Source organism: Sinocyclocheilus anshuiensis, unplaced genomic scaffold, assembly GCF_001515605.1.
Source record: "Sinocyclocheilus anshuiensis isolate Anshui unplaced genomic scaffold, SAMN03320099.WGS_v1.1 scaffold893, whole genome shotgun sequence".
NCBI lineage: Eukaryota > Metazoa > Chordata > Actinopteri > Cypriniformes > Cyprinidae > Sinocyclocheilus > Sinocyclocheilus anshuiensis.
Genome location: NW_015555766.1, coordinates 384,573 through 404,274, shown reverse-complemented (window position 1 = coordinate 404,274; position 19,702 = coordinate 384,573). Strand labels below are relative to the sequence as shown.

Genomic DNA, 19,702 nt, shown 5'->3' with positions numbered 1-19,702 from the left:
TCACAAACGCTACTTTATCAGGCATTACAGGAAAGACAAAATGAAAATGACACCGAAGCTTTTCTGAAGACGGTCGGTTCTTTTCAAAGATACATTCATATAGAAACACCTGTGCTGCATTTTAATTTTGAAACGTGCAGTGATCAGTTTATTCAACGAAGTAATAACTCGATGTATGGGAAACAATGGACACTGCTATAAGTCAAATGGCCAAGAGTTCACACATATTACACAGCCTGCTGCTCATAACTGCTTAAGAGTGCACTGGCCACGAGCCATGACATCGTGGATGCTATTGTCAGACCTACACACACATTTCATGAGGAAAGTTAACGTGCACGTTATAATCAGCCCAGAAGTTTCGTCTGAACTGCATAGTTTTTACTTTCACATGCAAATGACTTGTTGCACTTATGAATATGATAACTTTCCGGCATCAATTCTAGTAGGGTAAAACATAATTACGCTTTCGAAACGGTCTGTTTTGCCCGGTCATCATTAGCTGAAGCTGTGTGTGAACAAAAACAGCTGCAGAGTGTAAGCTGCACACGCAGCCAGAGAGAGATTCTCCGGTGATCTGCAACAACGCTTAGCTGCCTGCAGATGCGCCTGCCTATAAATCGGCCTAATTTGCAGCACAATCACACAATTTGCATGCAAAAATTAATGCAGATTCATTAAAAAATGCCAAAAATTGGCTGATTGACACTGGGGTTACACCCCTACTCTTTACGAGAAGTGCCATGGGAGCCACAGAGAGTCAGGGCCTCGGTTTAACGTCTCATCCGAAGGAACCATGTTATATTTTATTCTAATAAATGAGCTTATATGACACATTTTAGATACCAATTAAATTTTACTGTTTTTTTTTTTTTACTCCATTCCAATTTCAATACCACAGCAAAAACTATTACCCTAAGAAATATAATGTTCAAACATTAAAGACAAATAAAGAGTCAGTAAATAAGAGCAAGTGAACAAATTACAAGCAACAGTGCAAATGAATTTATAGAACAAAGATAGAATTTAAATGGTGCTTTAAATAGCAGACGGGTTGATTGAAAATGCAAATTCACTCTCTGACAGCAGGTGGCGCTTGATTACCACTAAACAAAGCAGCGCTGCGCTTAGTAACTCTCTTTAAATGCATCACAAACGCTACTTTATCAGGCATTACAGGAAAGACAAAATGAAAATGACACCGAAGCTTTTCTGAAGACGGTCGGTTCTTTTCAAAGATACATTCATATAGAAACACCTGTGCTGCATTTTAATTTTGAAACGTGCAGTGATCAGTTTATTCAACGAAGTAATAACTCGATGTATGGGAAACAATGGACACTGCTATAAGTCAAATGGCCAAGAGTTCACACATATTACACAGCCTGCTGCTCATAACTGCTTAAGAGTGCACTGGCCACGAGCCATGACATCGTGGATGCTATTGTCAGACCTACACACACATTTCATGAGGAAAGTTAACGTGCACGTTATAATCAGCCCAGAAGTTTCGTCTGAACTGCATAGTTTTTACTTTCACATGCAAATGACTTGTTGCACTTATGAATATGATAACTTTCCGGCATCAATTCTAGTAGGGTAAAACATAATTACGCTTTCGAAACGGTCTGTTTTGCCCGGTCATCATTAGCTGAAGCTGTGTGTGAACAAAAACAGCTGCAGAGTGTAAGCTGCACACGCAGCCAGAGAGAGATTCTCCGGTGATCTGCAACACCGCTTAGCTGCCTGCAGATGCGCCTGCCTATAAATCGGCCTAATTTGCAGCACAATCACACAATTTGCATGCAAAAATTAATGCAGATTCATTAAAAAATGCCAAAAATTGGCTGATTGACACTGGGGTTACACCCCTACTCTTTACGAGAAGTGCCATGGGAGCCACAGAGAGTCAGGGCCTCGGTTTAACGTCTCATCCGAAGGAACCATGTTATATTTTATTCTAATAAATGAGCTTATATGACACATTTTAGATACCAATTAAATTTTACTGTTTTTTTTTTTTTACTCCATTCCAATTTCAATACCACAGCAAAAACTATTACCCTAAGAAATATAATGTTCAAACATTAAAGACAAATAAAGAGTCAGTAAATAAGAGCAAGTGAACAAATTACAAGCAACAGTGCAAATGAATTTATAGAACAAAGATAGAATTTAAATGGTGCTTTAAATAGCAGACGGGTTGATTGAAAATGCAAATTCACTCTCTGACAGCAGGTGGCGCTTGATTACCACTAAACAAAGCAGCGCTGCGCTTAGTAACTCTCTTTAAATGCATTATACAGATGCAAGATGAAAAGAAAATGCCATGTAAACTTTTCTGAAAACAGCAAGTTTTCCTCAGAGATATATTCATATGAACCCCCAATTCAATATTTAGGATTTTTTTTTTCCAATATTTTGTGTCATGAACAGTGAGCTGCTCTGCCTGCTACAGTATTTTCTCCTCTTTGCGTCCATCTTCAGCATCTCTGGCCTCTGTTAACGGCCGTTTACACACTTAACTTTAAGCACTTCACCGATAAGACGGGAAGCCCTGGCTTAGCGTGAGCTGAGGCCGGGCTAGAGTGAGCAGAGGCGGCGGGGTTGAGAACTGCGCAGCTGGCGGATCCAATGAAGGAGCGGCAAGCACATGTGATGACCCCGGGCTACCAAAAAGAAAGGAAAAATTGAAATCGCATCATATGACCCTTTTAAGAAATGCATTATCGATTTTAAGCTTTGCTAAGATCACTGATCAGCTGTTTTTCCTTCAGCCGTGCAAGAGAGGAATTCCTATGCTGTTAGTGTGTGGAAGAGGGTGAAGGCCAAACTGGAAGGGAGAGATCTGGACCCTAACAGGAGAATGAGCGTCACTGAGCAGGTTAGCATTCCTCCTTTACATATACAGCCTTACTACTACTTTTTGTATTGTATTGTATTGTATTTGTCATCTTGCTCTCTTTAAGGTGGATTATGTCATCAAGGAGGCGACAAACTTGGACAACCTGGCACAGTTGTACGAGGGATGGACAGCATGGGTGTGAACGGGATCCTTGTAGATCACTTTGGTCCAGCGAGGGTAGAAATCCACCAAAATCCACTGGGTCTGGGGCAATGGAGCCACAGAGCACCATGCAGGAAAGGGGGGGGGGTGTAGAGAGCCTCCCTCTGGCCCACACCGGATCCCCGTAGCACAGCTACACCCGGCGATCCAGCTAACACAATGAAATGGGTCTGCATCTGTCTCCCCGAGATGTGTGGGGAGCTCACCAAGATGGGGAGGTGGGGGGGGGGGACAAAGCACATGCGGCTTGAACTACCCCCCCCAACCAACCCCTGTATCAACACCAACAAATAAATGTCTGTCAACTATCAAAACTAATAGGATTTGCCACAGGGAAAATTTGCAGGAGTTTATCCACTCTTAGAGCAAAGGTCTGCGGTAATTAGCGAGTTTCTAGACTGCATTTGTGCGAGAGTGGAGGGGAAAGGGTGATCCGGTCTTGGAGGGATCCTATGGCCTCTGTTTTTGAATGGCTCGGGATCAGGCACGACTTGCGGCTGGGTTGTCTCCTGCTGGAGCGGGTGTGGAGGGCTATGTGACCAGAAGGCTCAAAGGACTCCATTTGAACCAGAAGGCCTTTGGCAGACCTTAGAGTTCGTTCTTAACCACAAAAAAAACCTTTTCCCTTCAAGTATATATAGAAAACGCTGCAAAAAGAACTTTTTACACCTTCTCCAATGTACTGCACGGATTTCACAATTAAAAGGCAAATCGCAAAGTGGCTTTGGGAACATTCACTGTCACGTGTTTCTGAATGTTTGGCACAATGAATGATGTGCTTGGAGTTGGTAAGTGCTCAGTCTCTTTGATTTGATCGTTGAGTATGACCCAGGCTCAATGTGGTCAGTTTCTAAATGCTTTTTTTCTTAGTATGCATCTCTGATATTGTTTGTGTATTGTAGATTCTTTCTCCCTTTCCTTCTTTGCTATGGATTTAGTCTAGATTGCTCCTTTTTTTGACTTGCCTGTGGAAGTGTATCATCGCTGATACATGTCCCCATTAAAGCTTGCGTTTTACTGATCTTGACCTAGTTTTACATTTTTAGTGGGAGAAATAAGTAAAGGAATAGTGATGTGGTGATGGTTACAATATTGTTGTCTCTTAATGGTTTTACTCCACTTTGTTGGTCAAATAAAACTCTAAATCTGTGTTCTTAAAGTGTTTGCTATATTTGTTCATGTTTGTCTGATTTTTAGACTTTTGACATGTTCATACTTAAATTTCATTTTTAACTTGAGTGAAATTGTTTAGACACTCTTTAGGCTTGTCACAGCAATTCACACAGTCTACCTTCTGTACTGCAATTACATTTTTTCAGGAACAAGGCTTCATTACCCAGTATTAAAAGCAGTGCCGTGACCCCCCTTCATAATTGGTTAACTATTACAAGTTGTTGCTTAACCTTGGGTTAATAGTAACCTGATATTGAAAACCTAATTGTTTTTTGAGCATGACACATTTTGCATCCAATTATTAGTAAATGTACGTTGTTTTTACTTGTTGCTTTAACAGATAATGAGACTTGGATTTGATCTCAGCCATAATAAAATGAAACATTATTTTGATAGTATGTTGAAATATTCAATTGTAGTGAAAACTGTATTATATGTTATTATGGTTTAAAACCATAAGCTGTATTAATTTACCAAAACTAACATTTAGCGCCATCCCATGTTGAGGCTGCCTTCAGTCTTCTCCATTTGTTTTCACATCATTGTATACCATTACAAATCTGGACCCTCTCTTTAGCATTGTTTGAAGAAATATAAATCTTGTTCTATTTTTCTCAAGGTTTTATGGTTTATAGTTAATGCATTTTTTTAAGTTCAGCCATTCAACCCTGTTAAGCATTTCAGCAAAGTGTACGCACATTTCACTGATCATTTGTTAGGGGAAATGTCTTTACCATTTTAGGCCCTGTACCATATTTGTGAACATTTTCCCATTTTATTTTGATAGTGAACTACATTTCCCATGAGTCCATGTGTTCCGAGTTTCAGATAAAAACATACTGAAAATAACGGTCGGTTCGGTTGAAAGACTGCGGCAGTACAGTGGAGGCGCGTTCATATCATCGTGCTGTCCGAGGAACACAAATTCTGAAATACACCAAAATAACCCATGGCTGAGGGCGATAATAAAAGTGCAAATCTGTTGGTAAGTGGCAGTTCGCCTGCTGTCGAAATGTATATCTTATTGTGTTTGTCGTCTTTAGCAATATGCTTTAGCAATAGACTTCTACTGTTGTCACAATCTTAAACCGATTAAAAAGACTTGACGGCACCATAAGGCTTAATCTGTTTTATATTTTTAAATGTTGGTCGTGTGAATGCAGCGAATAGAACGTAAACACGACACGATATATGAACTGCGTGATGAGATGTTAGCAAGCTAATTCAGTGCTAACGAAACGGATTACTCTAAGCTAACTTATATCTAGCGTCTTACTAAATGGTTTTATGGCGAATGGATTTGTTTGATATATATTTAATATATTGAAGTTTGTAATAAGTATTTGCTTTTGATAAATATTTGTAAATTGCATGAGCGTTGCTGGAGATAAGCTAGTTAGGCGAAAGTCTTTATATCATGGTATACCGTGGTAATTTTTTTTAGAGATTGGTTGTAAAGTCACCAAGAATTCTGGTTGAAGTTTATGCTTTAGCCTTTTAAAATACACTTTAAACTTCTAACTACCCATATTTTTACATGATATCCCAGATAAAGGAATTGACTGGGCTGACCCTTTAAACTTGGCCTGCTGGTCTGAACACAGGATTGCACAGTCGCTGGCTTTAAAGCCATTTATGTACTCCTCTCATACATCATATATGTTAACAACTAAAATATATATCTGATAAGCTAATAATTCTCGTTGGTGTCTATTTTAACATTCCTGACGTTCCAGCTGGACGTGCCCATCCCATGACTTTCATGACACTCCCATTGTACAACAATTTCCGATAAAGCCATGTCATCTGTTGTAAGAGAACTCATTGTTTAGACACTGTTACTGACTAAAACCTTTTCTCTAGGCTCAAGAGACGAGTCAGCTGGAAGAGCAGCTTCAAGGATGGGGAGAGGTCATCCTGGCTGGAGATCAGGTCCTGCGCTGGGAGAAGCCGTGGTACCCAGCAGCATTAGTGGGCGCCACCACAATCCTGTTCATGTGAGTCTGCGGTTCATAGCATGCATTAGAGCTACTTCTTGACTTAAGGCCTAATCTTTCACTTTAATTAATTGGATAAGGTTAAAGGATTAGTTCACTTCCAGAATAAAAATTTCCTGATATCTTTTTAAGTCTCTGACTCGATAACTTAAGAATAATGCCAAGTGCTGAAACATGTCAACAAGGCTCAATGGCTGAACAAAACTTGAAACATATTCCATAATATCAACAACAAAAAAAACTGTAACAATCTTAACTTTCTCAAACACTTCACATTTTTAAACACCTTCACATTTTGGTCTCAAGTGGTGGAATGTGCAACAAACACATCACTTTACACAATTACACCTTCAGATTTTTAAGCAGAAACAACGACTGATCAACATGCTCAGGTTAAGAGTACTCCTCTTTGCTGTAATGATATCTCCAGCAGGGAGAACACCCTCTCTGCTGCTACACTTGTACCAGGGATACAGAGGGTACAGCTTGCCAAGTTTGATAGTAATGGGAAATCAGACTGGTGCTCCTTCCACCAGATGAGTGGATCTCCTGTAAGAGGTAATGCCTCTGTATCTCTGTATTTCCTGACTTCATCAGAGGCCTGATTATATGGTGACACAGGTGGATGTTTTGTTTTGGGAGGGGAAAATGAATCCCCAAATAAGTCCTCAAGAGCACAAGCGACCACTTTCTTTCTCTTGCAGGGTGGGAACAGATCTGTCTCAGCATGCTTTCTGTTCTGTTCTTCTTCATTATTCTGGTTCTGAAATAATGATAACATGACATTGTAATTAATAACTTTTACAGATCTCATGTAGCCCACATTAATAAAAACTAAATATTTTCAGTTGATCTTCAACAAAACATTTTTACAGTGTAGATAGATAAAAACATATATGCAGTGTAAAAGAACCTATAAAACCAAGTAATAAGACAATAACTAGCATTATAATATAACTAGCTGATATAATGAACATTAACTAGTTTTCTGACAGTCTAAGGTATCCTTTCAAGTGAAGTCTGTGATGCCTCCATTGCCATTTTGGTGTAGACATCCTGTCTGTTCTCCTCCTCCAAAAAGGGCAGTGCTTTAAAGCGTGGATCCAGCGCTGAGGTTATGCTCAGAAAGGGCATTTCACGCTCATATCTTTTCTCCAGATCTCCAGCCACAGCGATCTTTATGTCCTGCGTCACTGCCGAGTCAGTGTTTTCAATCTGAGTGCCGCGACTTAACTGAACATGCAAAGGTGCGATGATTGAAGCCGTAGAGGTTTTCTCATCCGACATAACGTGCGTTGCCAATTTAAGTGGCTTCAGTGCATTTATTACATCTTCAGCACAGGTTATATCTGCTTCTGTTAATGTCCACAGATCTTTGGAATTTTTCCGCACCTCAGCTGAGAGTAATGCAGCACAGATTGCAGGCTGTTGTTCTACGAATCGCTCCAACATATCATGTGCGCAGTTCCATCTCGTGCAGACATCGGTCATCAGCTTATGCTCAGAAAGGCCAAGTAACTTTTGCTTCTCGTGCAGGACATGGCAGGCGATTGTACTTTTCCTAAAAAATGTTGTGATGTTCCGAACTCTTCCGAGAAGACGGGAAACTGTCGGTAACTTCAGAGCCCGTTGAGCAGCCAGGTTCAAACAGTGCACAAAGCATCTCACGTGAACTAATTTGGCTATTTCTGCAGCTACTGACATATTAGATGCATTATCAGTCACTAGCACTTGATCTTTGTCCTTTATTCCCCATTCGTGCATCACATCATTGAGCAAATCTGCCATGTTTGCTCCTGTGTGATTGTCAAACATTGCTCTGGTCTGCAGAACGTTCGAGACAAGTTCCCATTGTGGCGTTATGTGGTGGCAGGTTATCGTAACATATGACTGGGTTGCTCGCGCAGTCCACAAATTGCAGGAAATGGAAACTCTCTCTGCAGAAGAGAGTGATAACAGAACGTCTCGTTTAACTTCATCATACAAACAAGGAATTGCCATTTCTGTTAAAAACTGACGTGTCGGTATTGTGTAACGTGGCTCACACTTGTGAAGCAATTGTCTGAAGCCGTTATTCTCGACAACGCAGTATGGCCGTAAATCCTGACATATGAAACGCATTAAAGCATTTGTTGTATTCTGAGAGCGCTTGATTTTACTTTTGTCTGCAGTGGCAGAATCCTCCGATCCATTTTGAATAGTGCACTGCTGCTCACGTTGCTAAAATGACCACTCGACGTCACGTGATGCGGCAGTATCCGCGCATCGTCAGGAGTTCATGACGATGTATCGCTGTATCGATATCTTGCACTAGCTCGACTTCACGCATTATGTAATCACGTTGGAAAGGTCACGAGTGACGTAGGCAGAAGGAGTGTTAGGGGGTGTGCCCGAAGCGTGAATCCGTATTTAGAAAGGCATGGAAAACAAATAACGTTTGCTAACGGTTGCCTGTTACATTACAGTACTTAAAATTTCACTTACCACATAAACAGAGTTAGGAGAGATGACTGAGGACAAACATCTAATCTTGTAAAATGTGTGGTAAGTACTGCCGCTCCATAGTATAAACAGAGTACATGCGATTGCGAATAGGGTTGGGAATCGAAAATCGATTCCGATTCCAGAATCGGATACTTAAGGTCAGGAATCGGATACTTGTTGTCAAATTAAAATTTCGATTCTGCCTATCGATTCCTATGCCCTTTTTTTTTTTCTTCTTCATCTGTGAGGACCGGACCTAGCGATCTGTCAGGACCTTGCTCGCTAATCTAAGCGCTCCAAAGTTTGGCAACATTTGCGATCAGAAGCCAAAAAAAGCTAAGTATAATATCTGTGATAGCTAAACATTTTGCAAGAGAGGTGTCACCACCAACATGACAAAGCACTTTAATTTAATAGATCGTTAAAGATCGCGAACACGATTCAAACACCAACGTGATTCTATTCCTAAATTACAATGATTCATCGGTTTCATTCCTCAACCTTTGACATGTGCGATCAATGTTGTGATGACTTGGTTCGTCCGTGCAGCATACGATCACATCAGTGTGATTTGAACATTTAAATTTGCGTTCATGCTGCGATTGACCTCAAGAGAGCAGCTGTCTGTCATGAATGAAAGCTTCACAGTCTTTTCAGCCACACAGTATCATTATTTCTGTTACAAAACATTCAAATCACAGAAGTACTGGGATGTAAGTTTATAGTTCAGATATAAACTGTGTGTATGATGTGTATGGTAGTGATTAAAATAGAATAAATCACCTTTTGAAAATACAGTTCTATTTTGCACACAAACAGCTCTTAAAGAGTCCAGTTTTTATGTAGCCTGTTGATTTTTGTTCATGGTATTCAGCTCCAATAAATGGTTTGCAAAAAAAGAGACACAGGATAAATGTTTGATATCATTATTTAATCACATTGGAATCGATAAGCAGAATCGGAATTGATCGAATTCAAACGATACCCAACCCTAATCGCGAATCTCGAAAGTGAAACTAAAAAGCGATCGTGCATTCAAAAGCAGTTTCAATGCCAGGCATAATAGCGGCTCCCTGATGCCTGCAATTTATGTACATTATAATTACCCAATGATAAAACTGCGAGAGAAAGTATTGAAATACATATTTCCCTCCCATCTCGTATTTATTCCCTTTAGGGGTTCCGTAGTACACGTAATTTTCTTTCCGAACACGGAAAGACGCGGCGAATTGCGGGGGAAGGGGGAATCACGATGCTGGTTCAACATCATGATATCCATCAGCCATCGGCGATAGAAAAGCAAATGTGCAAAGAAAGTCAAATGCCCTTTACAAAAAAAGTTAAAATGATGTCGGACGATTTTTAAGTTGGAGGAGAAAATGAGATTGAGATTTTTGCCATACACTACCTTTTTGAACCAGAGTATGATGAAGAGCTTACCGCGCGTGACCTTTCCAACGTGATTACATAATGCGTGAAGTCGAGCTAGTGCAAGACGAACATTTGTGGTTAAAGTTTATACATTTTTATTTGTTTGTGTTGGGATCGTGTAGAGCCCCTTGAAGCTGCATTGAAACTGCAGTTTGGACCTTCAACCCATTGGTCCCCATTGAAGTCCATTATATGGAGAAAAATCCTGGAATGTTTTCCTCAAAAACCTTAATTCCTTGTGACTGAAGACAAAGACATGAACATCTTGGATGACATAGGGGTGAGTAAATTATCAGGAAATTTTTATTCTGGAAGTGAAATAATCCTTTAAACACTGAAAGCTGAAGTCCTTGAAGTATTTAGTGGTTTTTACCATCAACACTTGCTTTCTTGTGCCTCAGATTATATAGGTTGTACATTATACATATATGCTCTTTCTAAAAATCTATTATGATGTTGTAATCTGATTTGATATTCTCATCTGATATTCACAATGATGTCACCAATGCCAGTGTAATTATTGCTTTTATACTACAGTCACAGTAATTTACATTTTAGAAAAATAGAATACAATTTTTAAATTTAGAATAATGTTGCCAGTTATGTTGTCAATTTTTGCTCTGCCAAATAAAGCCACAGCCAAAATTAACAGTTGTGTCTCCAATAGGGGTGCAACGGTTCTCGATAAAAAATCAAACCGTACGGTTCTCCACACACGGTTCGGCATACACTAGGACCGCTGTTCAACTTAAATCTGACAATGCATCTGTAATATGGTTTGTTAGAGGCTGCTAGTATCTAAGTCCACATGTATAGTTATGATCATATTATAGAGTTCTTTATATACACTACTGTTCAAAAGTTTGGGGTTAGTACAATTATTTTAGAATTCTTTTATAAAAAAAAAAAAAAAAAAAAACACCTTGGATAAACGAGTCACTCATTGTATACTTTGTTCAATGCGAGTGCTGCTGGAATATGACCAGTCAGTTATGCCGTCATCACCCGGGTGTTGATAGCACATGTGCGCAGGTGAGACCTGAACAGCACACGTTGCTTTCTGTGTTTAAACTAAACTCATTTAAGCCTTGCCAGTTTAAATATTAAAGAGCCAGCAGACGTGAACTCACTCGCGCAGTGAGAAGATCTGTGTGGTCGCTCATCCGAAGCACGTGAACCCACATCTCAGAACGCACGCAAATATTAAGCTCTCTAAGTATTGTGTTTGAACGGACAAATTCACACAAAAATTGTCAAATTGCCCATCTTGGTGAGTATCCTAGCAGACATATTCGGCTGAACGTACAGTATCAGTGCACTGGATCAGTGCGTTCTCTTAAAGTGACAGCACTTTCTTAATGTTAATCAAACAGCCTCAACACGGAAATCTCTCACTGCTCTTGATTGAATAACTTTTGTAACTTTAATAAGGATTCATCTTTAATTTATACAGTCAAATATGCAATGTTATTTTACATTTGATTTATTCAATTTCTGTACCTAAAAACTATGTTTGACCTACCTAAAATAACTGAAAAGCACTGTTTATTTTATTTGTATCTTTTTCACTGTTTATTTATTTGTGCTGTTGCTTGTAGTTAGATTATTTGTTCTTATTTTCTTTATTTTTATTTGACAATATAGTTTTTTCTCTAAACATAGCACATACCGAACCATACCGAAACCGTGATACAAACCGAACCGTGAGTAAGTTGCACTGTTGCACCCCTAGTCTCCAAGCAACACACGGTTGTGTTTTTAAACACCTGTTTTTTTCGCCTACTGTTTTATGTAAACAGTGAATTTGAACATATTACTCTTTTCACAGACTGTTTTTGCCTACAATATAGTATATTCAATGAGTTGCTCATAAAGACAGTCACTTATTTTGTTGCTAAATGAATGTTTTTGAATGAATCAGTTCACTTAATGATTCAATGACTCACTCATACTTGTCACTTTGACTTGTCACTTGTTGCCTTTTACTGGCTATGTAACCTGCACAAAGAGTCACTTTAAAATATCCAGTTCTAATACACAGACCAACAGTCCAAGAAAGTACATAAAGACTAAGATGCTTCAGCTTTAGAAAAATGATAAAAGAAAAGGCAAGTTCTTAATAGTGATGTCTTTTAAAGAAGGAGGAATTCCTTTTTTCCTCTTCCTCCTTTTACTTTCAGCAAACATCCTGTGCTATGAACTAATCATGCGTCAGTCTGTGCTTTTTGTTGTGACATAATTTGCATACCGTCATCCAAAAATGAAGTGAATGCAAGAGTTTAATGTCCTCTTTCTTCATTGGTAGGCTAATCTACTTCTTGGACCCCTCTGTGCTTACTGGTCTGTCCTGTGCTGTCATGATCCTGTGCCTGGCTGATTACCTGGTGCCGACTCTTGCTCCCCGGGTTTTTGGTTCTAACAAATGGTGAGTGAAGGGACAACAGTAAGTCCTGCTTTCGACTACAGGCTCTAAAGTAACAATCTCTTCATCTGCTAGCGAGGTTAATCGAATAGCATGTTTCTCTTCAGAACACAAGTGTTTTTCTCTCAATCGATTAAACTGCACCACTTCAGATCCTCTGAGAAGACCGGTATTTGCACAGCATGTATGTGCTTGCCTCTTCTGGTTTCATTTTAGTCCATCTCCCCAGGCATCTTTCCTTGCTCTAGTTCAGGAGCCGGGGTCTCTGGTGTCTTTGAGTGACAGGTTTGCAGTTGCTGCCGAGTGTCCTGTGTCAGACACAGTGTTGGTTTGACTCAGCACATCTTCACTGTGCTGATCTCCACTCTGCAGTGAGAGGTCTTGCTATGCACATCACATTCTGCAGAGCAAGTCAAGATCAGACCCCAGGCGTTTATTTTAGTATCTGGCAGCTTCCTGTGGCTCTAAGCTTTAAGCCTTCAATATGGTCATGTTTTATGCCCAGAAATAAAATGCAGTGGCTAAGCAGAAATGGAAACCGATTCCCTGTTCATTTATGAGCGAACATTTATGATGTGTTGGTGTTACCCATAAAGACATTGTTTATCGTGTATGTTTTCTGAGCACTATTTTGTTCCTGCACAGGACCACAGAACAGCAGCAGCGTTTCCATGAGATCTGTGGGAACCTTGTGAAGACTCAGCGCCGTGTGCTCGGCTGGTGGAAACGTCTGTTTGCCCTGAAGGAAGAAAAGCCCAAAATGGTACGCTCATTTGATGACTTGTTGAACAGCACCTTTTTTGTTTTATGTCTTAGAATTCACTAGTGACTCATAAGCATTTCACACTCAAAGCAAGCTATCATTTCACACCACTAGGCTGGCTTTATTACTGTTGCTCAGCAGTAAGAACAAACAAACATGAGCCTAGCCCTAGTTCACAGCTCTACTTATGCATAATTAAGGAGCACTTGTGCCCCTAAGAGAACATTTTAAAGTGATGTTCAAAATCCTGAAAAAGTTGCATGATGTAGCCTATTAGAATGCAGTTAGATGTCCCTGGAATTCAAGATTTGAGAGCAAAAAATGCCCCATGTTTTTTTTTTGTCTTATATTAATATCATATAATGTAGGCTAGTTTAGCCATATCACTCGAGCAAGAGTGCTGTTTTTTCCAGAATATCTGCTTGGCTGCAAGTGTGATGCTTTTGTACAACAGTTCAATGAACAAGAAGATCATATTTTTACATTTTGGACTCAAATATTTGTCTGTCTTGCTCAATTTCGCAAATAAAAGTAGTTCTGAACAAAGCTACAGCAGAACTGTTGTTTCTTGCCCTTAATGAATTCACATTTTTAAACAAATCAAGTGAGCCAGTGGTTTAATGACCCATTCTTAAGGACACTCGCTTGCTTTCTTAATGAATGACTGAATGACTCGTTCATTAAGAGTGACTTGCCAAGACAGTGATCAATGTACATTTATTGATCGGATGTTGTTCACACCAAATAGTTTGTGGAAATGAAAGCATTTTTGTATATTGTTGTAACTTCTGTAGAAAATAGGCTCCTCCTCTGTGTACTCCTTGTAACACATTTGTTTTACTTCTCTACAGTATTTCCTCTCCGTCATCAGCAGTCTTGTGGCTGTGGCCTGGATCGGACAAGAAGTGCATAACCTCTTCCTCACCTACCTGATCGGTATATACACTATTTATATGGGCTAAAAGCTAAGCAAACTGCATGAAGAAATCCCCTGTGCTGAAAGGCTGTTGTATAACATTAGAGCAATAAACTGCTCATGTCCTGCCTCTTACATCACAAATGCATTCCGATTTTTAAAATCACAAACTAGCAGGAAAAAAGGCTGTAAGATCTATGAATCTATGACACGCCACAGTGTGCAAACTGTAGAGAAGTCACTGTTCTTTATCAAAGCTTAGCTCATGCAAACAGTGACTAGGCTGTGCAACAAAGAGGTCATTGTATTTGGGTCAAGGAAAGCCAGTTTCAATCCAGAAATATGCTGCCACTTACCCTCCCTACACACAAGGTTTTTTAAATCTCTTTGTACCAATTAGGTGAAATGTTCTGATGCACCAAGTCATTTTTCATTCAATATAAATGTCATCCATTATGAAATCCTTAATACTTTTGAAAAATATGAAGACTCCAATCATCTCAGTAGCCTAATAAGAATAATTTGATGATGCATGGAATGAGTCACCTCATGGGGGATGGTAATTTAGAATTGTAAAAAATGAATGGTGTCATTATTCAGTGTCTGTGGCGGGGGTTATACCTTCACAGGGCTGTTGTATTAGTGATTGTCCACTCGTTTACTGTCATTTTCTGTATCCACAGTGAGTTTCCTTCTGCTTTTGCCTGGCCTCAGCCAGCATGGCATCATCACCAAATATGCTGGCATGGTGAAGAGGGAGATCAACAAACTTCTCAAACAGAAGGAGAAGAAGAATGAGTAAAAGATTAGGCTCAAGTAAAAAGTGGAATTCTGATCATTTCAGGGTTAAAAATGGTCATCTCCCCCTGCTTATGTCAGATCTCAACAGACCAATGTAAAGCCTGAGCCGATAGTGAAAAGTAACATCTTGTAAACAGCTTAAATGTATGCAGATATCTCTTGAGGTTCATATGTATTTTTTAGTTTTTAGGTTTCATTTCAAATTATACATTTGTTTTCCATCAGAAGTATTTTTTTTTTTCCAACACTGAAATGTTGCGTTCATTTTAGCTGTCTTGCATCCATGTATATTTGCATGTCATAGCAAATGTGTTAAGTCTGTGCAAAATATAAAGAGCGCTTGATTCATTTTTAATTCGGTGAAACAACTATGGAACATTTACTTTAACCAATTAGATGCACAGAAGACATCATCATAAGTCTTGAAATGTTTCATCCTCAGATGACTTGGAAATATGCATTTCTGCACTGTTCTGAAATTTGCACTGGAAAAACAGAACTGGAGTGTTTGTGTAGGGGGGCTTGGACCCGTACTGCTGTACTAGTGCTGTGTGGACTTCATTACTGTCCTCTAGCTCTAGCCACTTCCCAATCCAACACCTGTTGCTGGGCTGTATATACATGTTCATTTTCTCTCTTTCTTGAATTTCTTTGTTTGTACTGGCTTGTCTTAAGCTTGTCTTCTCCCCTTATTCTTTTAACTGTTATTTTGTGTTTGTGTTCACCACAACAATAAACTGATTCTTCAAAACTAATTTAGTTTACAAAATCTTTATTTTCAACTAAATCTATTAAAAATAATTTTTGGTGATAAAGCTGAAACACACACACACAAATTATACCAAATGTGAACCTGGACCACAAAACCAGTCATACGGGTCATTTTTTTATTTATTGAGATTTATACATCTGAAAGCAGAATAAATAAGCTTTCCATTGATGTACGGTTTGTTGGGATAGGACAATATTTGGCCGAGATACAACTATTTGAATATCTGGAATCTGAGGGTGCAAAAAAAATCAAAATATTGAGCAAATCGCCTTTAAAGTTGTCCAAATGAAGTTCTTAGCAATGCATATTGCTAATCAAAAATAAAGTTTTTATATATTTATGGTAAGAAATGTGCAAAATATCTTCATGGAACATGATCTTTACTTAATATCCTAATGATTTTTGGCATAAAAAAATTGAAAAATATGAAGACTCCAATCATCTCAGTAGCCTAATAAGAATAATTTGATGATGCATGGAATGAGTCACCTCATGGGGGATGGTAATTTAGAATTGTAAAAAATGAATGGTGTCATTATTCAGTGTCTGTGGCGGGGGTTATACCTTCACAGGGCTGTTGTATTAGTGATTGTCCACTCGTTTACTGTCATTTTCTGTATCCACAGTGAGTTTCCTTCTGCTTTTGCCTGGCCTCAGCCAGCATGGCATCATCACCAAATATGCTGGCATGGTGAAGAGGGAGATCAACAAACTTCTCAAACAGAAGGAGAAGAAGAATGAGTAAAAGATTAGGCTCAAGTAAAAAGTGGAATTCTGATCATTTCAGGGTTAAAAATGGTCATCTCCCCCTGCTTATGTCAGATCTCAACAGACCAATGTAAAGCCTGAGCCGATAGTGAAAAGTAACATCTTGTAAACAGCTTAAATGTATGCAGATATCTCTTGAGGTTCATATGTATTTTTTAGTTTTTAGGTTTCATTTCAAATTATACATTTGTTTTCCATCAGAAGTATTTTTTTTTTTCCAACACTGAAATGTTGCGTTCATTTTAGCTGTCTTGCATCCATGTATATTTGCATGTCATAGCAAATGTGTTAAGTCTGTGCAAAATATAAAGAGCGCTTGATTCATTTTTAATTCGGTGAAACAACTATGGAACATTTACTTTAACCAATTAGATGCACAGAAGACATCATCATAAGTCTTGAAATGTTTCATCCTCAGATGACTTGGAAATATGCATTTCTGCACTGTTCTGAAATTTGCACTGGAAAAACAGAACTGGAGTGTTTGTGTAGGGGGGCTTGGACCCGTACTGCTGTACTAGTGCTGTGTGGACTTCATTACTGTCCTCTAGCTCTAGCCACTTCCCAATCCAACACCTGTTGCTGGGCTGTATATACATGTTCATTTTCTCTCTTTCTTGAATTTCTTTGTTTGTACTGGCTTGTCTTAAGCTTGTCTTCTCCCCTTATTCTTTTAACTGTTATTTTGTGTTTGTGTTCACCACAACAATAAACTGATTCTTCAAAACTAATTTAGTTTACAAAATCTTTATTTTCAACTAAATCTATTAAAAATAATTTTTGGTGATAAAGCTGAAACACACACACACAAATTATACCAAATGTGAACCTGGACCACAAAACCAGTCATACGGGTCATTTTTTTATTTATTGAGATTTATACATCTGAAAGCAGAATAAATAAGCTTTCCATTGATGTACGGTTTGTTGGGATAGGACAATATTTGGCCGAGATACAACTATTTGAATATCTGGAATCTGAGGGTGCAAAAAAAATCAAAATATTGAGCAAATCGCCTTTAAAGTTGTCCAAATGAAGTTCTTAGCAATGCATATTGCTAATCAAAAATTACGTTTTGATATATTTATGGTAGGAAATTTACAAAATATCTTCATGGGACATGATCTATACTTAAAATCCTAATGATTTTTGGCATAAAAGAAAAATCGATAATTTTGACCCATACAATGTTTTTTTGGCTATTGCTAAAAATATACAGACTGGTTTTGTGGTCCAGGGTCACAAATAATTCTGCACCCTCAAATTTTAAACCATTTTTTCTCCACGGAACACAATTTTTAAGATCTATATGCAGTGATGACTTCTAATCAGCACAATTAAGTGTCATTTTGAGTACATTTTATTAGCTGTTTATTGGTGTCATCTTCAGTACAAATGAAAAGAGTCACTGTGCATCTCGCAATACCGAGCTGCACACAGAATGCTCTCCCCAGACTGTCTTCTGGCCTGCCAAGGCCCAGCTGCAGCCTTCTCCTCTCCTGTAGCCCAAAATAGCAAAATTGCTCTTTGCATGTTCATTTATGAGTCACTTGCATACTGCAACACAAACTAAATTACCTGTGATAATATTATGCCTGTGCCAGGGGACTGGCTGTCCGCTTGCTTCATTTGTTTGATATCTGTTGGAAGTGGTGCAGTGCGCTGTTTGATATGTGGTCTGGTGCAGTGTGGCCTCAGCGGGGTTGGTGACCTCTTTCATCACAAACCCCTCACGGTTCTGTGTCCTGTTCTGTACCCCCACTCTGTGTAGGATGTAATGCTGTACACATACATAACATGCTTACTAATAATTAGGTACTTTGAGGTGGTTTATCAATATGGTTTTATATGATTTTAACACTTTCACATACTAAGTAGGTGATATGTGCAAAATTTGAAGTGATATGTTCACTTTTTCATAAAAGCATAAAACCTGGTACAATTGTACAGGTTAGGGCCCTGAACTTTTTCAGAAATGGAGCCATGGCAAAAACACTTCATGGTTGCCATGGCAACCATTTTACTTTCCGCCATAACCAAATTATGTATTTTCATATCTCCTGAACCAAACATGATAACACAGAAAAGGTGATGTCTACCCCTATGTTTTGATGGTCAAGGATTACAATGATACCATATACAGCAACAGAAACTGTTCAGGTGAAGCAATGTGAGAAGGAAATCACAGTACCTGAGCATCACAGTATCACCACATTTACAAAAGACCATATTATGGCTATTAATATTTCTTTCTTTGATAATTAATATTTTATTCAATAGTACAATAAAAGATTGTTTTAATTATTAATTGTTACATTTATATAGCGCTTTACTCATACTCAAAGCGCTTTGCATGGAAGGGGGAATCTCCTCAACCACCATCAATGTGCAGCATCCACCTGGATGATGCTACAGCAGCCATATTGCATCAGAACGCCCACCACAAACCACCAGCTTAACTAATATTTTATTCAATAGTACAATAAAAGATTGTCTTGAAGAATACAATCAAATATTTCAGAGATATCAAAAAAATATCATCTCAAGTAAGTGTATTTTTCCTTACCTCTCAGGAAGAGTCAGGTAGGCGGTAGTATGTTTCCCATACATTCTTGTTCTCTCTCAACAATGCTCTAACATCACAAGCAGATGGCAACGCATAGAAAAACCTATGCTCCCTTTCACCCTTCCATCTTTCCTCTGTAGTGTCATCCTCTCTTCCCTCACCCACCCATTTCATCATCTCTGGATGTAAATACAGCAACTGACACTTTATGATCCACTTTAACTTCTTGTCAAGAAAATATCTGTCTAGACAGGCCAGTGCATCAGAATCAGAATCAGAATGAGCTTTATTGCCAGGTATGTTTACACATACGAGGAATTTGTTTTCGTGACAGAAGCTTCCACAGTGTAACAGAATGACAGTGACAGAACAAAAAACACAGATAATAAAAAATAAAAATAAAAATAGAACAAGTAAATAAGGAATACAAATATATAAATTGACAATTGTGCAGGTATATTACAATAGACAGTTTTGTATGTACAGGTATATTATGTGCAAATTTGAGGTGTAGACTGAGTATGAGTGTAATGATAAATAA

At 38.6% G+C, this 19,702-nt stretch overlaps 2 protein-coding genes and 1 long non-coding RNA gene across 3 annotated transcripts in view; 2 read left to right on the top strand and 1 right to left on the bottom strand.

Annotated features, from left to right (window-relative positions):
- The first annotated feature begins 2,776 nt into the window (after positions 1-2,776).
- On the top strand, positions 2,777-4,211 carry LOC107674150 (uncharacterized). The gene is made up of 2 exons (XR_001632483.1): positions 2,777-2,884; positions 2,970-4,211. It is a non-coding gene; the product is annotated as an uncharacterized LOC107674150 (long non-coding RNA).
- Positions 4,212-5,064: 853 nt separating this feature from the next.
- Positions 5,065-15,734, top strand: LOC107674170 (ADP-ribosylation factor-like protein 6-interacting protein 1). The gene is made up of 6 exons (XM_016468070.1): positions 5,065-5,225; positions 6,104-6,237; positions 12,458-12,577; positions 13,220-13,337; positions 14,189-14,273; positions 14,937-15,734. Exons 1-6 carry the CDS (start codon positions 5,190-5,192, stop codon positions 15,053-15,055), a joined length of 612 nt encoding a protein of 203 aa, XP_016323556.1. The 5' UTR covers positions 5,065-5,189; the 3' UTR covers positions 15,056-15,734.
- Positions 15,735-17,976: 2,242 nt separating this feature from the next.
- The window catches only part of LOC107674157 (uncharacterized), a 12,109-nt gene continuing 10,383 nt past the window's right edge, over positions 17,977-19,702 (bottom strand). The window contains exons 3-4 of the mRNA XM_016468056.1: positions 18,174-18,375; positions 17,977-18,094 (exon numbers count right to left, since the gene is read on the bottom strand). Coding sequence (XP_016323542.1) covers positions 17,982-18,094; positions 18,174-18,375 — 315 coding nt within the window. The 3' untranslated portion in view covers positions 17,977-17,981. The remainder of the gene's footprint in view (positions 18,095-18,173; positions 18,376-19,702) is intronic.